Genomic DNA, 19,771 nt, shown 5'->3' with positions numbered 1-19,771 from the left:
ACAAAAGGAACAGAGTAAATAAGCTATTGTTGGTCTTCAGTAAAATGGCAAAACATTTTTTACAGTGTTTTGGTCACATAATGTGACCTTTCCTATGGAATGCAAACTTTTTGCCCAATTTGGTTACCCACATTTTGGCCCAAAGATGACTCGGCCTTACTGATATGTGTTGTCATACAAATGTATATCAGTTGGGAAAAATATAATTTTGGGCTGTGCTTAATGTGCTAGATTTAATGAAAACAGCTTAACCCCTAAAGGGTCCAACCTTCTAACTGCCTTTGGTCTGTCTTCCTTTGCATAAGTATGGGCTCAATTAGATGGCCTTCCATCTTTCTTCAGTCTTTGTTATCCGGGGCGCTTTAAGGCACCAGTGGGCCCTGGTCAAAATTTTATTGGTGGGCCCCCACTGTCCCAAGACAGTTGCGATAGAATAACACTCATGCAAGTGAAGTTCAATATAGTAAGGCAGGCAGTGAAGAAATGATCAGTGCTTACTGAAGTAGACATGATGCCAAGGTATTCTGCCCTGGACCCAACAGCCCTGGGGCAGAAAAATAACACAATGGCAATGCCACAAGAAAGGCGAAAGGAAAAGACATTGAAATAAACATGCTGTAGAACTCTTTCAGTTCATTAAAATGAGGGGTCTGTCATCTCCGCAGGATGCTTCGGCCAAAAGTGATCCCACAGAAAATATGTGCTAGTGGTCCCTGGGCAAATGCCCCTTTTGCCTTATTAAAACAGCCCTTTTTGGTATACTGTTATGGAGAAGCATTAATATGAAACATGTCAATGTATGCCTGCTTAGGTTACAAGCTGTTCAGGTTGGAGGGCAACTGCCTGGTGTCATTACCCAATCCTGCTTTTATCTCCAACACATTAAATTTCAACATTGTTTGTTTTACCTCTGTAAAATGTCAGTGTTCTTTGGTAACACATTACTTATCTCCTAGACGTCTGAAAATAATATCCAGCAAACCATGTACGATTATACCTCACTTTGTTTTTAAATTAAGAATGGAGAAACTGCTGTATTTTTTTTAAAACGGACAGTTTTTATTAGTTTTATCAGCCATGTTACATTACATTATTAGCAAATTGTTCACTGCAGTAGTTTGCATTACTACAATCCTTATTGATTGGTATCTTGAGTGGCAAAAAGAAGAAAAAAAACACAAAAGAAGGACATAGTAATGGGGAGGGAAGAAAGTAAAAAAGAGGAGTAAGTATAAAAACAGAAAATCATAACTATTTACAGTTGGGAACTGTTTTGTAGCGGCTGGGACCTGTTATTTTAGTGGTATGGGGGGTATCTCTTCCTTAGTTGTTTTGGTTAGTAGCATGGTCCTGTGGTTAGGCTCTGATGGCCGAGAGCAGCTGGGAGTCATTTTCATGTAGTAGCCAGGGCATCCAAATTTTTTGAAACTGCTGTATTTTTCATTGTTAACTGTGACATAGGCTGATCTTTGGATGCAACCTTGTTTTAAAATCCAACCTGGCTTTACAGGATTTGAATGTGTGTTTTTTGCCCCTTTCATATGCCATGCAGCTAATGATGTATAGGCGAGAAGTGGCATTCCCCAGCTGAATTCTTTTAAAAAAATCAGTCACCAACACCTAAACTTCCTTAACATTCACTCTTGATGTAATTAGACCTCCAAATCCTTTCTATCTGTAAAGCTTACTCTCTGGCCTTTCTTCTGTAGAATGCAGCCCTTCAAGCAGAGAAGCAGCTGTTCAGAGAGCAGCTTCATCATCTGGAATCTCAGAATCTTAACCTCAGCAATCAGATGGGGACTTTACAGAAACAGGTCACCTTTCTTCAGGAACACAACACTGCTCTGCAGACCCAGACAGCCAATCTACAGGTAAGGGGTATGCTCTGTATGTTGCATGGGGCCTCTCATTTCTTCATATGAAACTTCTTATAAAGTAGATCACCACCCAAAAATGTTTTTGCATTATGGGAAATGGGAATTCTAAGCAACTTTATAATGTGCATTCATTACAAATGTTCAGTAGTTTAAATGCCATTTGTATATGTAATTGCTATTATGTATGTAATAATAGCTATTGTTTGTTTATCTCTTTGTTCTCTAGAAAAATATAGCAGTAGCAATAATGTTTACAAATAACTTTAAAATCACTGAAATTTAATAATGTATAGTGTAAAGTTGCTTAGACTTATATTGCCTTTCATCATTATTTGTTCCTGCAGTAGTGAATATTTTTTGTCCATTGCATTGTAGGTTGAGAATGCCACTGCCACATCTCAGGTTGCCTCTTTGAAGTCCCAGATCTCTCAGCTTCAAAACCAGCTTTCTGCTCGGGAAAGTGAGAATGAAATTCTCCAGCAGAAGAAAGAGCACTTAAGGGTTACACATGAATCACTGCTTCAGGACCATGAGCAACTGGGCTCCCTTCATGAACACCAGTCATCAGAGTATGAAGGGCTGATCAGCCAGCACAGTTCCTTGAAAAGCCAGTACAAGAGCCTGGAGCAGGCACATCACAGCCTGGAAGAAAGGTGAGGAGTCATATTCCAGTTGCACCAAGAGAAAGAAAATACCTCATGTTTTTGGTAGTGTCTGTATGCTTGAGCTTTATCAGAAGGGTGAAACACTTAGCTAATTCATAGAGTAATTTACTCATGATCACAAAGAGCAATAAATCTTGTCTATCTCTCTGTGACCGTAATATTGACTGGTTAAAAGCTTTGCAAAAAATATCTTAACCTTAGATATTGCTTAGTTGTAATGTATACCCAAGTATCAGAAAACAGTGGCTAATTAAATAAATAAAAAAACTGAACTTAAAGTAAATATTTACTTACAGTAAATAAATGTTACCTAAAAGATCCAGTTTGCATAAAATATTTTTTGTACATCAAAGACACGGATCACGTGCATTCTAACATGTCTGTACTTATCTAGATTTTGTTGAGCAGTTGGTTGGTTTGACCATGCTTTTAACTTTCTGGGCATGTATTTCACTTCAAGAATTAATTTTGACTTATTGGTTGAACACCATAGTTCAAACAGTGTAACTTTCAAAATTAGACCTTTGTTGGAAGTCCCTATAGAAGAACTGGCTTAGAACCTCTGGTTGGTGTTTGTGTTAAAAATTAGTGGTGGGCATGTCTGCCCCTCCCCTGGAAGCACAATAGTATGTATGACTGAGAGCCACTCCTCTTCTGTACAGCCTCTGAAAATTAAATATCAGGTGGTGCTAGTTAGGATTTTGGAAAAATATTAATGCTATACAAAAGTAAAGGATTGTTCCTTTTAAGTGTTTTAGCTGTATAATATGAGGGAAAATAGTTATTGAAAGTATGTGTCACCATTATAGTTGTTTCACATTTTTTTTTTTAAGCTACACTACACTAATGAAGCACAAAGAAGAGCTGGAGAACTTAGATGCCATTTTAAAGAAAGAGCAGGAAGTTCTGCAACAGGAAAGGCGGAAGAACTTTGCTGCTATGGAAGAAAATCAGAAACTTAAGACAGATCTGGAAAGGTGAGTATATTTGCGCAGTGGCCAAGTTCTACCAAAAAACACACCTCCACTCAAAAACACAAAATGTGCAGTGACAGTATGTAGGTTATTCCAGTGCCATCCAAAGATGATAGAACAATGTTTATTAGGAGAGTTGTAACAATGCACCATTAACCCCTTTACCTTCAGTGACATGGGGGGCATCAGGTTAAAACCTTAATCAGATGAGGATAATATTAGTTTGTCTCTGGTTTACTGTAATTATCAAATCTTATTGTTGACAAGCTAATTTTATACTTACTGAAGGGAACATATTTGTTTTGGTTTTCAAATACCAAACATTGACATTGGATGTAGAAGCTATTCAAATCAAATTTCCATAAAAGTTCACATTTAACATTTATTTTTGTGACATTGTATGCATGATGTCCTTCTGTTTGCCGTAGGTTGAATTTCCTGCACGGAGAACTGCAGACAGAATACAGCAGCCTTCACAAGCACACTAAGGAGGTAAAAACCTCCCTGAACAATGCTCAGATGGAGTTAAATCGCTGGCAGGCACGCTTTGATGAACTAAAAGAGCAGCATCAGACCATGGATATTTCCCTCACCAAACTTGATAACCACTGTGAGGTAAGGCTGAGGGATGAGAAGGAGGTGGCCATATGGATCTGGTCATACACCTGCCAAACTTGTCCTACAAGCAATATTTATCTGACAGATAGAAATGTGCTTATATGTGCAATACCACATATTACACCATCACATAAACGATTACACAGTTCACAACATTATATAAATGGTACTTATACTATATAGTACTATCTAATTTTCATTAAAATACTTAAACCCTGGCTGGATATAAACCAAGACTTAATAGTAACCACTGTGCTGCCCATGAACAAGAATAGCTGGACAGACTCCAGTTTTTTTTTAATATAACATACAAAACTTTTATTTATTAACACTTCTGTCTGTTTTTTCTCCAAATAATGCATTTTTTAGCATGTATCACTAGTTGGAGGTAAGCATGCATGTTGGCACTTACTAAATGAATAAAGAATCTATCATTCTGCTCTGTGCAGCTTCTCACCCGTCTGAAAAGCAATCTGGAGGAGGAAAACCATCATCTTCTGAGCCAAATTCAAATGCTCAGCCAGCAGAACCAGATGCTCCTGGAGCAGAGCATGGAGACCAAGGAGCAATACCATGAGGAACAAAAGCAATACATGTACGTATTTGGCTAAAAATTTTGGCATAAAATCAGGAGTTGGTCTATAGCAACAGAATACTGTGTGTTAACTAAATTCATTAGCTAACATTAGCCAAATTCATCCTCATACCACTAAACTAGAATTTGTCCAACAAATCATTACTGCTTATTTCCTGTTGTTATTATTGTCCCAACGTTAACTGCTGTGGTCAAGAATTCACTACAAAAGTAGCACTTTTAGGGCTCTGGCACCCTTTTCGCGGGTGACTAATCTCCCCAAATTGCCATCCCACTGGCGAAAATGTAAATCGCCGGTGGGATGGCATATGCGGCATTGAAATCGCGGAGGTTGCCTTGAGAGGGAAATCGCAGCGCCGCGTATGCCATCCCACTGCCGATTTACATTTTCGCATTTTTACATTCGGGGAGAATAGTCGCCTGCGAAAAGGGAGACTAATCTCCCCGTGTGCCAGAGCCCTTATTACAAGTTTTATAAGCGCATATAAGAGTGAAGATAAATCCTATACACGAAGCATGCCAGTCCTGAAATGTCTTTAAACTTGGTTATACAAAATGTAAATACTCAGGAAATTAATTGTTTAAAGAATTGTTTTAACAATTAATTGTTTAAAGGATTCTGACTGGGAGAGATTATTTTATAAGGAGCACTGTGCTATTATGGTTATTTATTAACTTTGGGGACGGCTTTTTGTTAAGAGGAGGTGAACAAAGTGATACATGAGACATATCTCTAATTTTTTTTACCCTACAAAATAAGCATAATGGATTTCAATTCTTCTAATTATAGAATTTGTTTTATGAAAGGTTTAACAATTGCTTTCAATTTAAAGTCTTGATCTCTTTTAAGAAAGCACCGAACCCCACTATCTTAGGATCCGGCCGAACCCCAAATACTTTGCGGAAGTTTTGGGCGAATACCAAATAGAATCCTAATTTGCATATGCAAATAAGAATAATTAATGGCTAAAGACACGGTGAAAAATTTTGACAAAAGTTTGTGACAAAAATGCGCTCAATTTTAAGGATTTAGATTTAGTTCGCCAGAGGCATGGATTTGGCGTAATCTGAAACCTGCCGAAAAAGGCTGAATCTTGGGCGAATCCTAAAACTGAATCCTGGATTCGGTGTCTCTTTTTATAACCTTAATAATGCTTGTTTTCTCCCAACAGAGATAAATTACATGACTTAAGAAGGCAAAAGGAGAAGCTGGAAGAAAAGATAATGGATCAATATAAATTTTATGATCCAACTCCAAAAAAGTAGGTTTATTACTTATTGCTAATGCTATATCTTGGTACTTCTATAATTTCTACCCCTCAACAATAATATAATGGAATTAAAGAGGTATTTCTTTTAAAAGGGTAGGCCAATAAGCAGAGAAATCTCCTCCAACCCTTGCCTCTCTTGCTATTGGTAAAAGACCTTTCCAACATCTCCAGATAATCATTAACTGGCATTTTAAATGCAGATGCTAGGTTTGGCAGATACCTAGTCTATAATTCTGGAATGTTATTTTCACAGGAAAAGCCACTGGTCAGGAGCCAAAGCATTTGCAAAGCTGATTAAACCAAAGAAGGAGCCCTCCAGGGAAAGTGTAAAATCTCCCACAGATGTTCATAGTCAGCCGATGGATAACGCAGAAATGGTGGCATCACCATCATCCATGAGACCGCTCCGGTTCCAGCAGGAAAATCTAGATAGTTCCTCACTTGGCTCTGATGAAAAAGGCAGCCCCAAGGTTTTGTCTAGTAAAGGTATGATCCATGCCCTCTGCTGCCTTTATTCTCCTTTAAAATCTCGTGCCAGTATTTTAGTACAACACATTTCCCAAGAACTACATTTTCACTATAGTGGTATATGCAGTAAAATTATTTATGTCTAATTACATCTGCTGGATACCTGTAGGTGTTCAGAGGTGTCTTTGCAGATAAACTGGAACACAGCTCATTTAAATTACATATAATGACATTTGTATTCTTTTCAAATGATTATTTTATTTTGCGACTTCAGCTTTTCACTTGTTTTTTTTTAATTATTTCCTTCTTAACTGTTCTGTTTCTTATTTTACTTCCCTGGGTGACCTACACATTTGCCACTTACCAGCTACTCGCATAAAGTTTCCATTTTTGAAAAGCAGAAGCCAAGACAAGGAGAAATCAGTGCAGAGTCAGCGCCGCCTCTCTAAGCGCCTGCGGTTCTGGTCATCTTTCGACATTCCATCCTCTCACAAAGACTCTGTCTCTCTCCCGGAAATCAGGGACTTCTAACACTCTGTTTTTGCACTCCTGCATCAGCAGATTTTCTGGAGCTATGGAAATATAAACAATATCAATTTTAATAACCCCAAATACTGTGCAGATTCTCTTAATCCATAAAGTCACTTCCATGCAGCAATCATACCATTCAACTGAAAGAAGAATATTACCCGAGTGTGAAAAAAGATCCCCTGACCCTCACCCCCCCTCCCCAAAAGAAATAAACAAAACAACAAAAAAAATCCCCCTTTACCCTTGTGTTATCAAACAAGCTGCCATCTGGACTGAGTAAGTGTAGCTGCAGTTTGTTGCCCTGATAACCTGCATTTGCTAGCCCCCTTGTGCTCTATGTTGAGTTTGGAGCTAATAGAAATTGCCCCATAAAAGCTGTATTGCTTCCCTGTATGTTTTGTGTACAAACCACCCATTTTTGTCCTTGCTCCATAAGCTTCCAGAAGTTGTTTTGCTTGTCTTCCTTCTTCTTTATTTCTCTTACACTTACCAGCGCTTGCTCTAACCCATTCCCTTTGCAGTGCTTCTCCCTATCAGGCCAAGCATGATGACAAGAATGTTTGCATTATTACTAAGTGTGTATGTCTCTGTCTTATATATGCATCCACTATTTGATGTGACAAAGCTCTAACCTGTGACTCTGCAGTTTTTTAATTGGAGGTTGAAGTGTTGGCCAGTGGAGTTTCAGGGAGTTGTAGTTTCAACATAACTGGGGCACTGCCATGGGTCCTAGACTAAGAAAAACAAAAACAGTCCTAGCTGGTGAAAATTTTTAGAAACTAACCCAGCTAAAACACAGGATGCAATACAGATCATTATCATTAGCTACTGTGTTTTTTGGCTCATAACGGATTTGGTTATAATTTTGCTGTTCCTATGTTCTCTTACATTTGTAGAAGTTCAACTGACTGCACAGAGGCAGCGGCATTCAAATATCCATATTTGAAAGGCTCTCTACTATGTGATATGTGTGAAACTGGGCTTCAGAAGGAATGTGTCTTGTTACAGCTTCACATGACTTGCATACACCCACTGGGTACTTTATTACAGCTTCTGTGGGAGTCAGATGAAGCCAAGACTTGTATTCAGAGTTTGAACATACAAGAATAATAGTAATGTAATAGAAAATAAGAATAATGCAGTGTGGCAGGTTTCAGGCCACTGTCACTATGAACACAGCAAAGTAAAAGCCAAGGATCACCAGTTACCTTATGGAAGGGATGGCAGCAATGCTATCCTGGTTTCTGCTGTGTTTGCTGGGTACTGTTCCACCCCTAGTAATCTGCCTGCTCTAAGGGCGAAGACACACAGAGCAGCTAGTAGCAGCTACTTGTCACAACTACAGAATAGACAATGCTGATCATTGCCATTGCTGTCCGTGTGCTTTAGCAGAGGCAATTCTCTGTATTGTCTATGGCAGGGTATTTTCTGGCATTTAGTAGCTGTGACAAGTACAAGTGACAAGCTCTACTTTGTAGACAATTCTAATGGTGAACTTGCTAAAAATTGGTTCCATTGTGTTAGTATCCATATGGGATAATTAGCTTGTTTTACCTGTACACCCCTTGTTTCCATCTTGTGTTGCTAAACTCACTATCACTGCCCTGTTTTGTGTGGCTTATTGTAAGTGGCGTTTAAACTGCATTGATCATTGACGCTTTGCTACCTGAGTAGGATATGTGATAATCAGTACAGATGTGTCAACTGGAAACCATTGGCTCAGTAAACATAATGTAGCACTCCCTCTATATACAGTGCTGTAGAAGGCAACCCCATAGAAATGTATTTCATGTTTTGTTTTGTTTTTTTTTTTTACATTTAATTGAAAAATACAAGAAGGGTTTGCCATTAGGAAAAATTACATTTCTTTCTTATTATATATCTGTATTTATTATTAATAGAGGCTACACTGGCATTACTGATGCAAAATACATGGCCAAGTATATGGGCAATGTTCTGTACATTCCCCTTCTTATATTAGGCTGTACTATTTTATGTCAGTTTTACTGATGTACAAGAGAAAAAATAGTTTTTAGATTGTATTTTGTCCAGTTACTAGTTTGTTCTCTGCAGGTCTGACCATAGCTGACAGTCAAGCTTGGTTTCAGATGCAAAGAGACATTCTCTTTAATTGCCCCAAGCCAATGCTTCACACCCAGGGAGGTTATCTTAATTTTTAGAGTTTACTGCTCTAAGCATTCTCTCAGTCTGAAGAAAAGGCCAAGCCACTGTCTTCTACCCTGTGTTCTGTAAGCACAAAAAGGCATGCCACACGCATGGGGTAGATTTCAGTGCAAAAAGATATACTTTCACATTTATGTGCCAAAATCCACCCTATGTGTGCCCATCTGTTCTTACAGAACTCAGAGCGCAAGAATGTAGATTGGCCTTTTCACTGACTACATTTTACACTGATAGAGAAAATGCCTAGTGTGCCCCAGCCTAAGGTTATCCATATTTTATTCCTCTATGTGGCTGCAGCCTGCACTGCACTGTGCTGCTTAGCTTTGCTGAAGTTGCTTAAAGATAGCTGCCTAACTTTTTTTGTTGCTGCCAGCAATGTACTTCTGACAGATTTCCAGACATATAGAAAGAGTGTTTGGTTATATCACATACAACTTGGGTTAAGGGAGTATAGATATAGATTTGGTCCTACAAACTGCTAGCCATGGTCAGCAGTGTGGAATTGTAATTTCCAAACAGCATAAGTCTATTGTTGGCAATAACAACATACTAATAAAACACTAAGGGGGACCTAACATATTTTTTTGCCACATAAATCTAATTTAAATGTATTTCAATGCAAATTAATTCTCACTTTAATGGAACTTGTGAGTTTATGCATAGACAGGCTGCATAGGACAAGTTTATAACATTTTATTTACAAAGTGGCAGCTGTAACCTCCTTATCTTTTGTTTTGTTGTGTGTGTGTGTGTGTGTGTGTGTGTGTATATATATATATATATATATATATATATATATATATATATATATATATATACACTTATTTAATGCAATAGTACAGCACCCTGCAATAGAACAAAACGTGGTGCACGTCCCCAACAGGTTCCGATATCCTTGCATATACAATAAGTTCAAGAATGGACAGCACACACTTTAAAGTGCAAAAGGTATATTAAAAGATCAAATTCATACTGTACACAAAATGCGACATTTCGAGCTCGGCCGGGCTCGAAATGTCGCATTTTGTGTACAGTATGAATTTGATCTTTTAATATACCTTTTGCACTTTAAAGTGTGTGCTGTCCATTCTTGAACTTATTATATATATATTGACCTCTGGTCTTTATGCTGTAAAATATTTGTAACGGAGGCCTGCATATGTAATCAGAATTCTAAAAATAAAAACACACCAATGCTAAATTGAGAATTTATTTTCATCAAAATACATTTCATTAGATAATTACCATGTGGTAAAATATTTGCCTACAAATAAATATATATTTTAACCACTATAAAACAAGATAATAAAGAATGAATTAAACATTCACTAAAGCTTGTTAGATTTTATTTAGCAACAACACCTTTATTCTGCTCATTGTCTGCTTTTTTTTTTTTTTTTTTTTTTTTAACCTTTTCAGTACTTGTAGAGGTTGCTCAGAGGCAGAACAGGATGTCCTACCGTGGAGGCAGCATTGAGCAGACAGATGGCTTGGAACACCTCTCTCGCTCAAGAAGAATGGAGTCAGGATCCAGGGCTTCCTCTACAACTGCAATCCACCTTACTGCCCCTGCACATAATGCTAAAGCCCTGCATTTACCGAGAACTAAAGGTAACCCTAATGCAATACTTATATATAGACACTATAATACATTTCCTGTCTCTCAGCTTTTCAGTTACCCATTTGTCAAGGAGGCAAAAATGTTCTCTACCCATTTACCTTTGCCTTTTTATCAGGCTTTTTAAAAAGATATATATTTTCGGTACATATGACCTCTTTCAAACCATATATAAACCATAAACTCCATTGATAGCTCTGTGTATTGGGCCTCTTTAATGCATGACTTGTTTTTTTGATCCAGACTGAATAATTAAGCTAGTAGCCTTTGGGTAGTTTTGCAGTAGCAGTTTCAGTTGAGACACTTTTTACCATTACATGCCATCCTATTTGTTTTTTCAAGTAAAAAGACAGGAACTAATAAAGCCTGAACCCTATATCACACTGGAGCTTAGTGCACTTGACTAAAATCTTCATCATATCTGCAATTTAGGTTTCTCAATTATTGCAGTTTTTTTGAAACAACAAATTCATTTATTAAACTTCTAACAGTCATCACCCTTCTTTCTTTGTAATACAGGCTGCAACTCTGATGATAACCTATCTGACCAGCTGCAAGAGGCTGAATCCCACACTGGAAGTTCCCGTGGTAATTATTTCTATATAGTCCATAGGATCCAGTAATAACCTGTAAAATTTTCTTAGAAACATTGCTTAGGGATGTCCTCGGTTATAATTAATAATTGGAGCTGTTACTTTGCTTATAGTTACGCAGGGGTTCCCTGCTGTGTAAAACTGCTTTATAAGCTCACAAAATTCCTGTTTTGGTTCTGATATCACTATATTATTTACAATAGTGAATACAATGTCCAGTTTACAAAGTGTAAAGTTACAAAATCTTTTTTAACAAGAACTTCTTCACAAGCATCTAGTTGATATAAAATAACACTTAAGCTTTCTCTGTCATTTTAGTGCCCTGGACCAGCAGTTTAGAAGGCAGCAGAAGTGCATCACAAAGCAGCTCGCCCCTAACTCTCAAAGGTAGAGAAAATTATATTAATTTTGTCTTTATCTCCTGAACACTGACCATAATTCTTAGTTCTTGGCATGGTAAAGTAATGAGGATGTTTAAAATGTCAGATTACTCCTGTTTTGATTAAGAGAGGTTTATGAAAAACTCTTTTTTAAGATGCTGAATTATTTGGCATGAAGCTCTTCTAAAGTATAGTTAGATCTTGTGTTTACGTAGAGTAAAGGTTCTGCCTTGTTTTGTTTACAAGAAATATTGGTTAAAACAAATGCTATCTAATTGCATAATAACTATATATATTTTTCAACAACTAAACATTGCTTGTAAGGTACAAAAACAATATGTGGTTACAGCGGTATTGATTTTTGCTTTTCACATGTCCTCCAGGCAGGCCAGAGAGTTTGAGCAGCGAAGATATGATTCCCACCAAAGAAATTGCAACTTTACCTAGTAACTTGTACCGTCCAAATGCTGTTATGCCGGGAGCTACCAAAAGCAGAGAGTCTCCAGTCAACAGAAACAGCCTTAATTTGTATGATTACCCAGAAAAAAAGATTCCTGCCCGTATCCAAACCAGGCCACGTGCTGGGTCCCCAGGCAGCGAAATGGTGACTTTGGAAGAGTTTCTTGAAGAGAGCAGCAGACATTCACCACCCAGTGTAAGTGCAAACAAAAGAAGAAATCTGTGCAGGACAGCATTAAACAGCCAGGATACCCCCATTTCTTGCTGATTTCTGTTTAGTGCAGGGGATAACATAGGCTGAATTAGTTTCATGTTATCTTTTACACAATTTATAAGGAAAGGTGCAGAATAATGAAGAATCCAGCAGTTTAAAAAATAATTTTTATAGGATTTAGCAAAAGTTTTAACATTTGGTTAACAAACAGACTTATTTATCAAATAAGGTCAGTGACCGTTTGTCCAAATGCATTTGATTGCTTTATTCAGTCACAAATGCTCATTTAGATAGCAAGCTTTCCTGAGAAGTATTTCCAAGACTATTGCTGGCTACATAAAATGGTTATTAATAAAATGAAAAAAGCAATTTGTATATTCCATGTATCTGAACTATCAGTGCTTTTTTCAGTCCTGCTTTAGTATCTATATCTGAGCTTTACATGCTTCCCTTCTGTGCTTATTTTTCTCTTGCTTTCCCTGCTGCTTTCTTTCCAGCGCCGTCACAGCTTAAATGATTCCGAGCTCATCACTCTGCATCAGTTTCTGTTAGAGGCTGAGACCCTGAACCCTTCCTCCCAGTCCCCCTCTCCCACTCTGCATTTCCAGGAACCTTCCCAAACAGCTGTGCCAAAGAGCTTGCCGTCGCTTGAGAACTGCGAATGGAGGAAGAGAGCAGACAGGGCCAGTAGGAGAGCAGCTTCGCTGTATATCCCCAGGGTATTCAAGCATATCTTTCTTTCTGCTGCCTTTAGCACAGTCTTACCCATTTAGCCAGCATTAGTATGGGCTTTATAGTTTCAGATAGTTTCAGCCCTGTAAAGTCCCAGGCACCCACTGTAAAGGGAAGACATGGCCATATCTACTCCTCTCTCTCTCCTGGTTTGTGAGAAGGCTTCATGCTGTTCTATACCCTGTTTCTTTGTGCATGATACCCTAGATCAGTGCTGTCCAACTGGCGGCCCCCCTCTGTGTGGCCCCCCACCTGTCTGGCTGCTTTGATGGCTTACCTTTGTGTAAGCTTTAAATGGTATCAGTACTGAGATTAACTGGCCCCCCTGCATGGTTGACACCTCACATTCAGGCTGGAACCCCCCTGTATTGTTTCAAAATGTAATTCCCTGTGTTGTTCACACCTTTTAATCCCTACATTGTTCACCCCCTGCAGTGTTCACACCTCAGGCTCAGACTGTAATCACCCCCATTGTTCACCTCTGCCTGCCCTAACCTGCCTGTGTTTGCCATACTCTGCCTGACCTACCTTGCCTGTGTGTGCCATACTCTGCCTGCCCTATCCTGCCTGTGTGTGCGCCATACTCTGCCTGCCCTATGTTGCCTGTGTGTGCCATACTCTGCCTGCCCTATGCTGCCTGTGTGTGCCATACTCTGCCTTCCCTACCCTGCCTGTGTGTGGCATACTCTGTCTGCCCTATGGCAGGTTTTTGCTGTACTACCACCATTAATATGGGTTTGGTCATATGATAACACGGGTGTGGTTTAAAAGGGGGGAGTGGTCAAAAGTGTCTTCCATTATCGGCCCTCCACCATGTAGCAAAATAGCACAAAATACCGGCACAACAGGATTTGTTTTAGCGGGATAAACCCTGCTGATTTTAATAGTAGCAAACCATGTAACGTTTCGGGGGCACGCCCCTTCGTCAGACACGTGGATTGGCCTCCACCATGTAGGCTAGAAAAATTCCGGCCCTCGGTACCACATAAGTTGGACAGCACTGCCCTAGATCTTTCACATTCATCTCTTAGCTGACTCATTCTAAACTTAGTCATTAAAGCCTGTAGCAGAGGGGGGAGTGCATGGTTATTTCCTCTCAATTCAGGTGGTTCCCTTGCTGTCTAAGAAGTCAACTTTAATATGATATGTGACAATATCATATTTGTATTGTGAAGACAATGTGGCCATGTTGGCGGAGTCTTGTCACTAGCCAAAAGTGAAAGGGCAGCTGCTGAAATCCTATTAAACAAGAAAAAGATACTTGCCTCCTTCTTGTAGTTAGCAGCACGCCCCAAAAACAGAATGCATAAAAAGTACAAGAGAGTTACACTGGGCTTTTTAATTAATATGCTCCACAGTTTCCAATAATTTAATATAAAGAGCTCAAGCATGGACTTCAGGTCATGTTACACTGTCTGACTTCTCAACAGTGACTTACCGTAACTATGTTTGTAGCATTAGAAGATGAGAGTAATGAGTGTTGCTGTCAAGTTATTGTGTCAGGCTTTTAGCAGAGCCTTTGTGTGCTCTAAAATGTGGATTAATATACTTACAGCCACACACGGAAGGATACACAGTCCTAATAGAAGTTTTTCCATACTGGAGCACACTGAAAGATTCTGTGGTAATTAGGTAGGCCAGTCTGACCTGGACAATACATATTTGATCCCCTTGGTTGGAGGCCCAGCAACTTTCCCTACTGCTTTATCTACACATTGTCCATTTGTGGTTTTAATATGGATTATGAAAGCTTGTTGAGTTACAAGGATAAACAATGAACTTTTGTGCCTGGAGAGTGTCCCATCTTCTTCACTGGAGTTTACTCCATTTTTGTTCTGCTTCAAACTGAGGCATCAGATCTAAACCATTTGAGGGAAATCACAGAGCAGATAAGTAAACATTGCTGTGCTCAGCAAGCAGGCAGAACACCCGCAGGAGATATGTGTAATCAGATTTGGTTTGGTTACAGGGCTACAATATATTCTCGCTAATTTTGTAGCTTAGCCTCATTAGCAAAAGACATTATTGTAAATTTAAACATGTTTATAATCGTGTTAATATGAATAAATGTGTAGAAAATTGTTTTCCTCAGCAATGTGGAACTACATTTGTTTTATTAAACATCTTTTGATTTCTAGGACACTGTTACCAACAGGGATGATATGCTTGGTGACTTTTTTAAGAAGGCTGTAGACCCTCCTGATATCCAAAGCCCCCTATCTCAGCTCGGTTATAAGAATTCTGCACAGATGCCTACAAGTTTTGTGAGTCCCACAGTGAAGATAACTGGTGATACCACTGAAGGAAGGTTATCCAAGCCAGGCCAGTATGTGAAACCAAATCCCAGGCAGTTGGATACTCCACTAAATGCAACAGGTTCTCTCCGACATCAATCAAATGTTTATTCTTCTTCCAGCCAGACACCAGAGCCACAGGGGCTGCCAAATCATGGAGCAATGGACAGTAGGGGTAACTCACTGAGCAGAGCATTCAGTCTGGCTTCAGCAGACCTCCTTAAAGAAAATGGTCCTGAAATGGGCAGGCAAGAAAAGTCTGATGTTGAAAGCCCACTGGGAAAGGATTTTAGTAGCCACATGATACGATCCTCTACTCCTTTAGGGTCTCAGTCCTCCTTAAGAGAGAAGCAACAGCCTGGAAGAATGCAACACATTCTCCGTGGAGATGACCCCCGATGTCGTTCTTTGGATTCACGGCGCCTGTCTTTGGCACTTCCAAAGGAAGAAACTACGCCACAGCCTGCCCCATCTGCTAGTGGCCTACAGCAGCAATATACACTTGGCTATGGTGCCATCAAAGGAAAACCCAAACATCTGTCTCGATCTGGAGAGGTAGCGTTAGTATCACCGGTCCGACCCATATCCAGTATTCCAGAGCTGGAAGCTACTCCGGGATTGGTTTCTGCTGGACCTGGGAAATCTCAAAGCACATTGCCCAACTGCTCCCCTACACCAGTAAATGAAGAAGAGCCCACCAAATCTGGAACTCTAAAAAGTACCCCTGTATCACCTGACCCCAGTGTTGATCCTCAGACTGTTTGGTATGAGTATGGCTGTGTATGAAGCTGTTCTGGCACATAGTAGCTCATGTGTTGCTTCCTTGGGATTTTACTTGAAGGATAACAATTTCAAGTATTCCTTTACATTTTCCTTCTTAAATGACAGATAGGAACTCTATGCAAAGAAAGCAATTGGGGTTTTCAGAATTGTATGTGTTTAGGTGGTACTTAGCCCATACCATTTAAGCATGAGAATGCACAATGGGATCATTGGCAGGTAAATGTATTTTCTCACTCTGGTTGTGCTCATAATGTACCAGGAACATTTACCAGCACCAAACACGCACTTAGCATTCCCAAATTAATTTCATACATTACTCAGACACAAAGGTGAAAGCCTCTTTTCAGTTCACACACAGTGAGCACGCTCATTTCTGATCATGCAGTTGGGAATACTGAGCATGCTCAAGTCTGTAAACTGCTAAAATGCATAATAACTGAAGTCTTTAGTGTTATTCTTTGGGGCTGGGACTTGGTAAATATTGTTTTGCTCGTCTAGTAACAGTTAGTCGGATGAACCATTTTGTGGTATAAAGAATATGAATTAGAAATGTTGCTTTATGGTAGGTCTCTAATGAACTATGAATGTCTTAATATTAATTTATTGCATGGACTACTCATTCAGCATTGCTAAAGGGTAGAAAGCTGCTAGTTCAAGCATAAATATTTATTGCTTCCTACTGATAGAAGGATGTTTAGGCTACTACTAAAGCTACTCAAAAACAGTCCTGATTTTAATGTTTACACCTTTGCTGCTGAAGGGTGTGAGCTTGATTATTGGTCAGTTTGCCCCTACAAATAGCAAAGCTACTGATGTTAAAATGGAGGGTCTGTGATCCCCCCCCCCCAAACATGTGCTGCTAATGGGCTATACTACTGATATAGGATTCTCTTTATATAAATTGTGTAGGTTAATTACAGTAAGTATATACAGTGATTGGACATGGCTCAGTTTAGTGATGGTTTGTGCATTATACATCATCAGTGATGTGAATTTAACTTGGCAGTTAAGCAAAATGGATGTCCCTTTCATCATGAATCAATGTATCAAATGGTGCTCTTTATGTTGAAGAAGCCAAATACAAATGCCATTGTTAACAAGGGCTGGCAACTGAATCTGTGGCTATGAATTTACAGTGGTTAGGTAGCCAGTTTGTAGACACTAGGCAAATGCGTTATGTGGAAGTTTCAGAGATGCCGACAATTTGCAGGTCTTAGAGGGGACAGGCTGCCATTTATAGCCACTGTCTTTCTCTAACTAGCCATCCATGTCTCAGGCAATGGTCTCCCATTGTATTCTGTCAGGAGAGCCATAGAGAAGTTGCCTCTAAAACATACTTTGCAATGTCTTCATTGATTAGTTGAACACTGGAAGATAATGTGTAATGGAACATGTAAATATTATGTATATTTAATGTATATCATAGATTTTGTAAATATGGGTGCCATTAATTTTCTGACTGTAAGGGGCCGTTGCAGCCCATTGTAGGAAATCATGATAATTGTAGGGGCCCCGTGACTGTAAGGAACCCATTCTAGGAGCACATGATTCATTTATTGGCTGCTCAGCTGTCCCCCAGTGTCTGGGTATACACAAAAAAAAGTACCAATACAGACTTTGGGGACATAGCATTTAGAGGGCTGCTCACTGCAACATTGGAGCACCTTCCTGAAAGAGATACATTTCATACACTTAAAAACCTCAATTATGACCGCAAGTGCAACACACAAAAATGAATGCAAATTTCTGTAAATTAACACCATCTATAGAAGATGGTTTTGCCCAAACACTGTCCTTGCACTTTCCTGTAGTTCCTTGAGCAGAGATGCACCCACCAAACCCCCTCTAATGAAAGTTGCACAAGTGCGTCAATTGACTTTGGGGAACCCTGGAATTAACACCACCACCCTGGATTTAGTTATTATTTCAGGGCTTCAATCAATAGACACTAGTGAATTGCACTCTAATGCTGTTAATGCCACCACGTTCATTAGTGATGTGCGGCCCAGCCTGAAACCTGCCGGACCTGTGGGTTTACCTGCGGGTTTGGCAGACCTTAGCACACTGCTTGGGGGTCGAGTCGAGGGTAGGTTCTGGCTGAGGGCTCACTTCCACCCTCACCAACCGTAACCCTCCACTGCCCAGCTTCTGCCTTTAACAGGCTATAGTTATAAGTGCACAGCTGTGTGACCTCCCCCTTTTGTGACATCAGAGATGGGGGTGGGACAGCACAGGTCTATAAATATAGCTGCTTTGCCAGGTTGGGTCGTGTGCGGGTTGGAGGTGGGCGGATTAGGGTCAGGTGTGGGTTCACTCGCACATCACTAACACACATTGGTGTCCATCATCATCCCCATTCTGAAAAGGCTAGCTGCAACTTGCACTGAAGTCATGAAGACAGGCTCACAAAATAGCACTGGATGCAACTTGGCTGGTTGCCACACTGACACTGGATTTTTTTGGGGGGGAAAAACTGCTTTGTCACACTGTGCTTCAGTTGTAAATAGGGCTTTCAGTGTGTTTGAAGGTTCATCTTGAACTAAACGTTGTGTGTCTTGCCTACATTTCTCTTGCTTTTTTTTCATATTCTCATGTTACAGTTAAATAATTTGTGCGTATATAAATATATATATGTGGTTAAGAGTAGCATTTATTTCATTCATGCAAAACTGTTTTGCCAACATAACATATTTGAGGTGGAGGATATTGAATTCATTTACTGTCAAACCTTTGCTCTTCCTGTCTGTAGTTCTGCACGGTATCTATGTATAGCAAATTGTGTGAAAAATACTCAGATTTTTACAATAAATCATGTGTGATCTTTTTCTTAATGTTGGCTGGAACTCATTGGTTTTTCCTCTTTTTTTTATCCCTAGGTGGGAACATGTATATCACCTCACTAGTTTGATATATATTGAACTAAATGTATCATGTTAATGCAGATTACTAGCAAGGGACATATTTGGGTCTGATATGTGCATTGATACGTGACATTTTGCAAGCCCTTTAGAATTTTCTATTTCTGCATAATTATGACCTACAGACCATGTAAGTCCTAAAATTCCACAAAGGAACCCAATAAATGTGTCAAAAACATATTGTTAATTAAATTATTAAGGAAAAAATGTTGTGGTCCAGAGGCAGCAAAGCAGGCCCAAAGCATGATACTGCCATCACAATGTCTCACAGATGGGATAAGGTGGGTTTGCCTTTTGCCAGATATAATTCTTTCCATTCTAGCCAAAGTTATATTTTGGTTTTACCTGTCTACAAAACATTCCTCAGTTGGGGGATGTTCTTTTTTCCCATAAAAACAATCAACGCACCAGAGGTCACCCCTATAGATTAGAGGAACAGAGCTTCCATTTGAAGCAGCGTAGGTGGTTTTTCACGGTGAGGGCAGTGAGGTTGTGGAATGCCCTTCCTAGTGATGTGGTAATGGCAGATTCTGTTAATGCCTTTAAGAGGGGCCTGGATGAGTTCTTGATCAATCAGAATATCCAAGGCTATTGTGA

At 39.4% G+C, this 19,771-nt stretch overlaps 1 protein-coding gene across 4 annotated transcripts in view; it reads left to right on the top strand.

Annotated features, from left to right (window-relative positions):
• The window catches only part of ccdc88c (coiled-coil domain containing 88C), a 68,414-nt gene extending 49,327 nt beyond the window's left edge, over nucleotides 1-19,087 (top strand). For 2 of the 4 annotated variants that reach the window (XM_004917066.4, XM_002933201.4), the window contains exons 19-31: nucleotides 1,710-1,871; nucleotides 2,253-2,530; nucleotides 3,376-3,519; nucleotides 3,945-4,131; nucleotides 4,584-4,729; nucleotides 5,902-5,991; nucleotides 6,254-6,486; nucleotides 10,603-10,794; nucleotides 11,321-11,389; nucleotides 11,713-11,781; nucleotides 12,158-12,429; nucleotides 12,945-13,166; nucleotides 15,318-19,087. In XM_004917066.4, coding sequence (XP_004917123.2) covers nucleotides 1,710-1,871; nucleotides 2,253-2,530; nucleotides 3,376-3,519; nucleotides 3,945-4,131; nucleotides 4,584-4,729; nucleotides 5,902-5,991; nucleotides 6,254-6,486; nucleotides 10,603-10,794; nucleotides 11,321-11,389; nucleotides 11,713-11,781; nucleotides 12,158-12,429; nucleotides 12,945-13,166; nucleotides 15,318-16,259 — 3,006 coding nt within the window. In that variant the 3' untranslated portion in view covers nucleotides 16,260-19,087. Of the gene's footprint in view, nucleotides 1-1,709; nucleotides 1,872-2,252; nucleotides 2,531-3,375; nucleotides 3,520-3,944; nucleotides 4,132-4,583; nucleotides 4,730-5,901; nucleotides 5,992-6,253; nucleotides 6,487-6,835; nucleotides 7,270-10,602; nucleotides 10,795-11,320; nucleotides 11,390-11,712; nucleotides 11,782-12,157; nucleotides 12,430-12,944; nucleotides 13,167-15,317 lie in introns of those variants that run through there. The other 2 variants (XM_004917067.3, XM_012969045.3) reach the window with 2 other exon arrangements.
• The last annotated feature ends 684 nt before the right edge of the window (nucleotides 19,088-19,771 follow it).

This window comes from Xenopus tropicalis, chromosome 8 (genome assembly GCF_000004195.4).
Source record: "Xenopus tropicalis strain Nigerian chromosome 8, UCB_Xtro_10.0, whole genome shotgun sequence".
NCBI lineage: Eukaryota > Metazoa > Chordata > Amphibia > Anura > Pipidae > Xenopus > Xenopus tropicalis.
The sequence above is the reverse complement of the archived record's forward strand: the minus strand, read 5'-3'. Positions and strand labels throughout refer to the sequence as shown.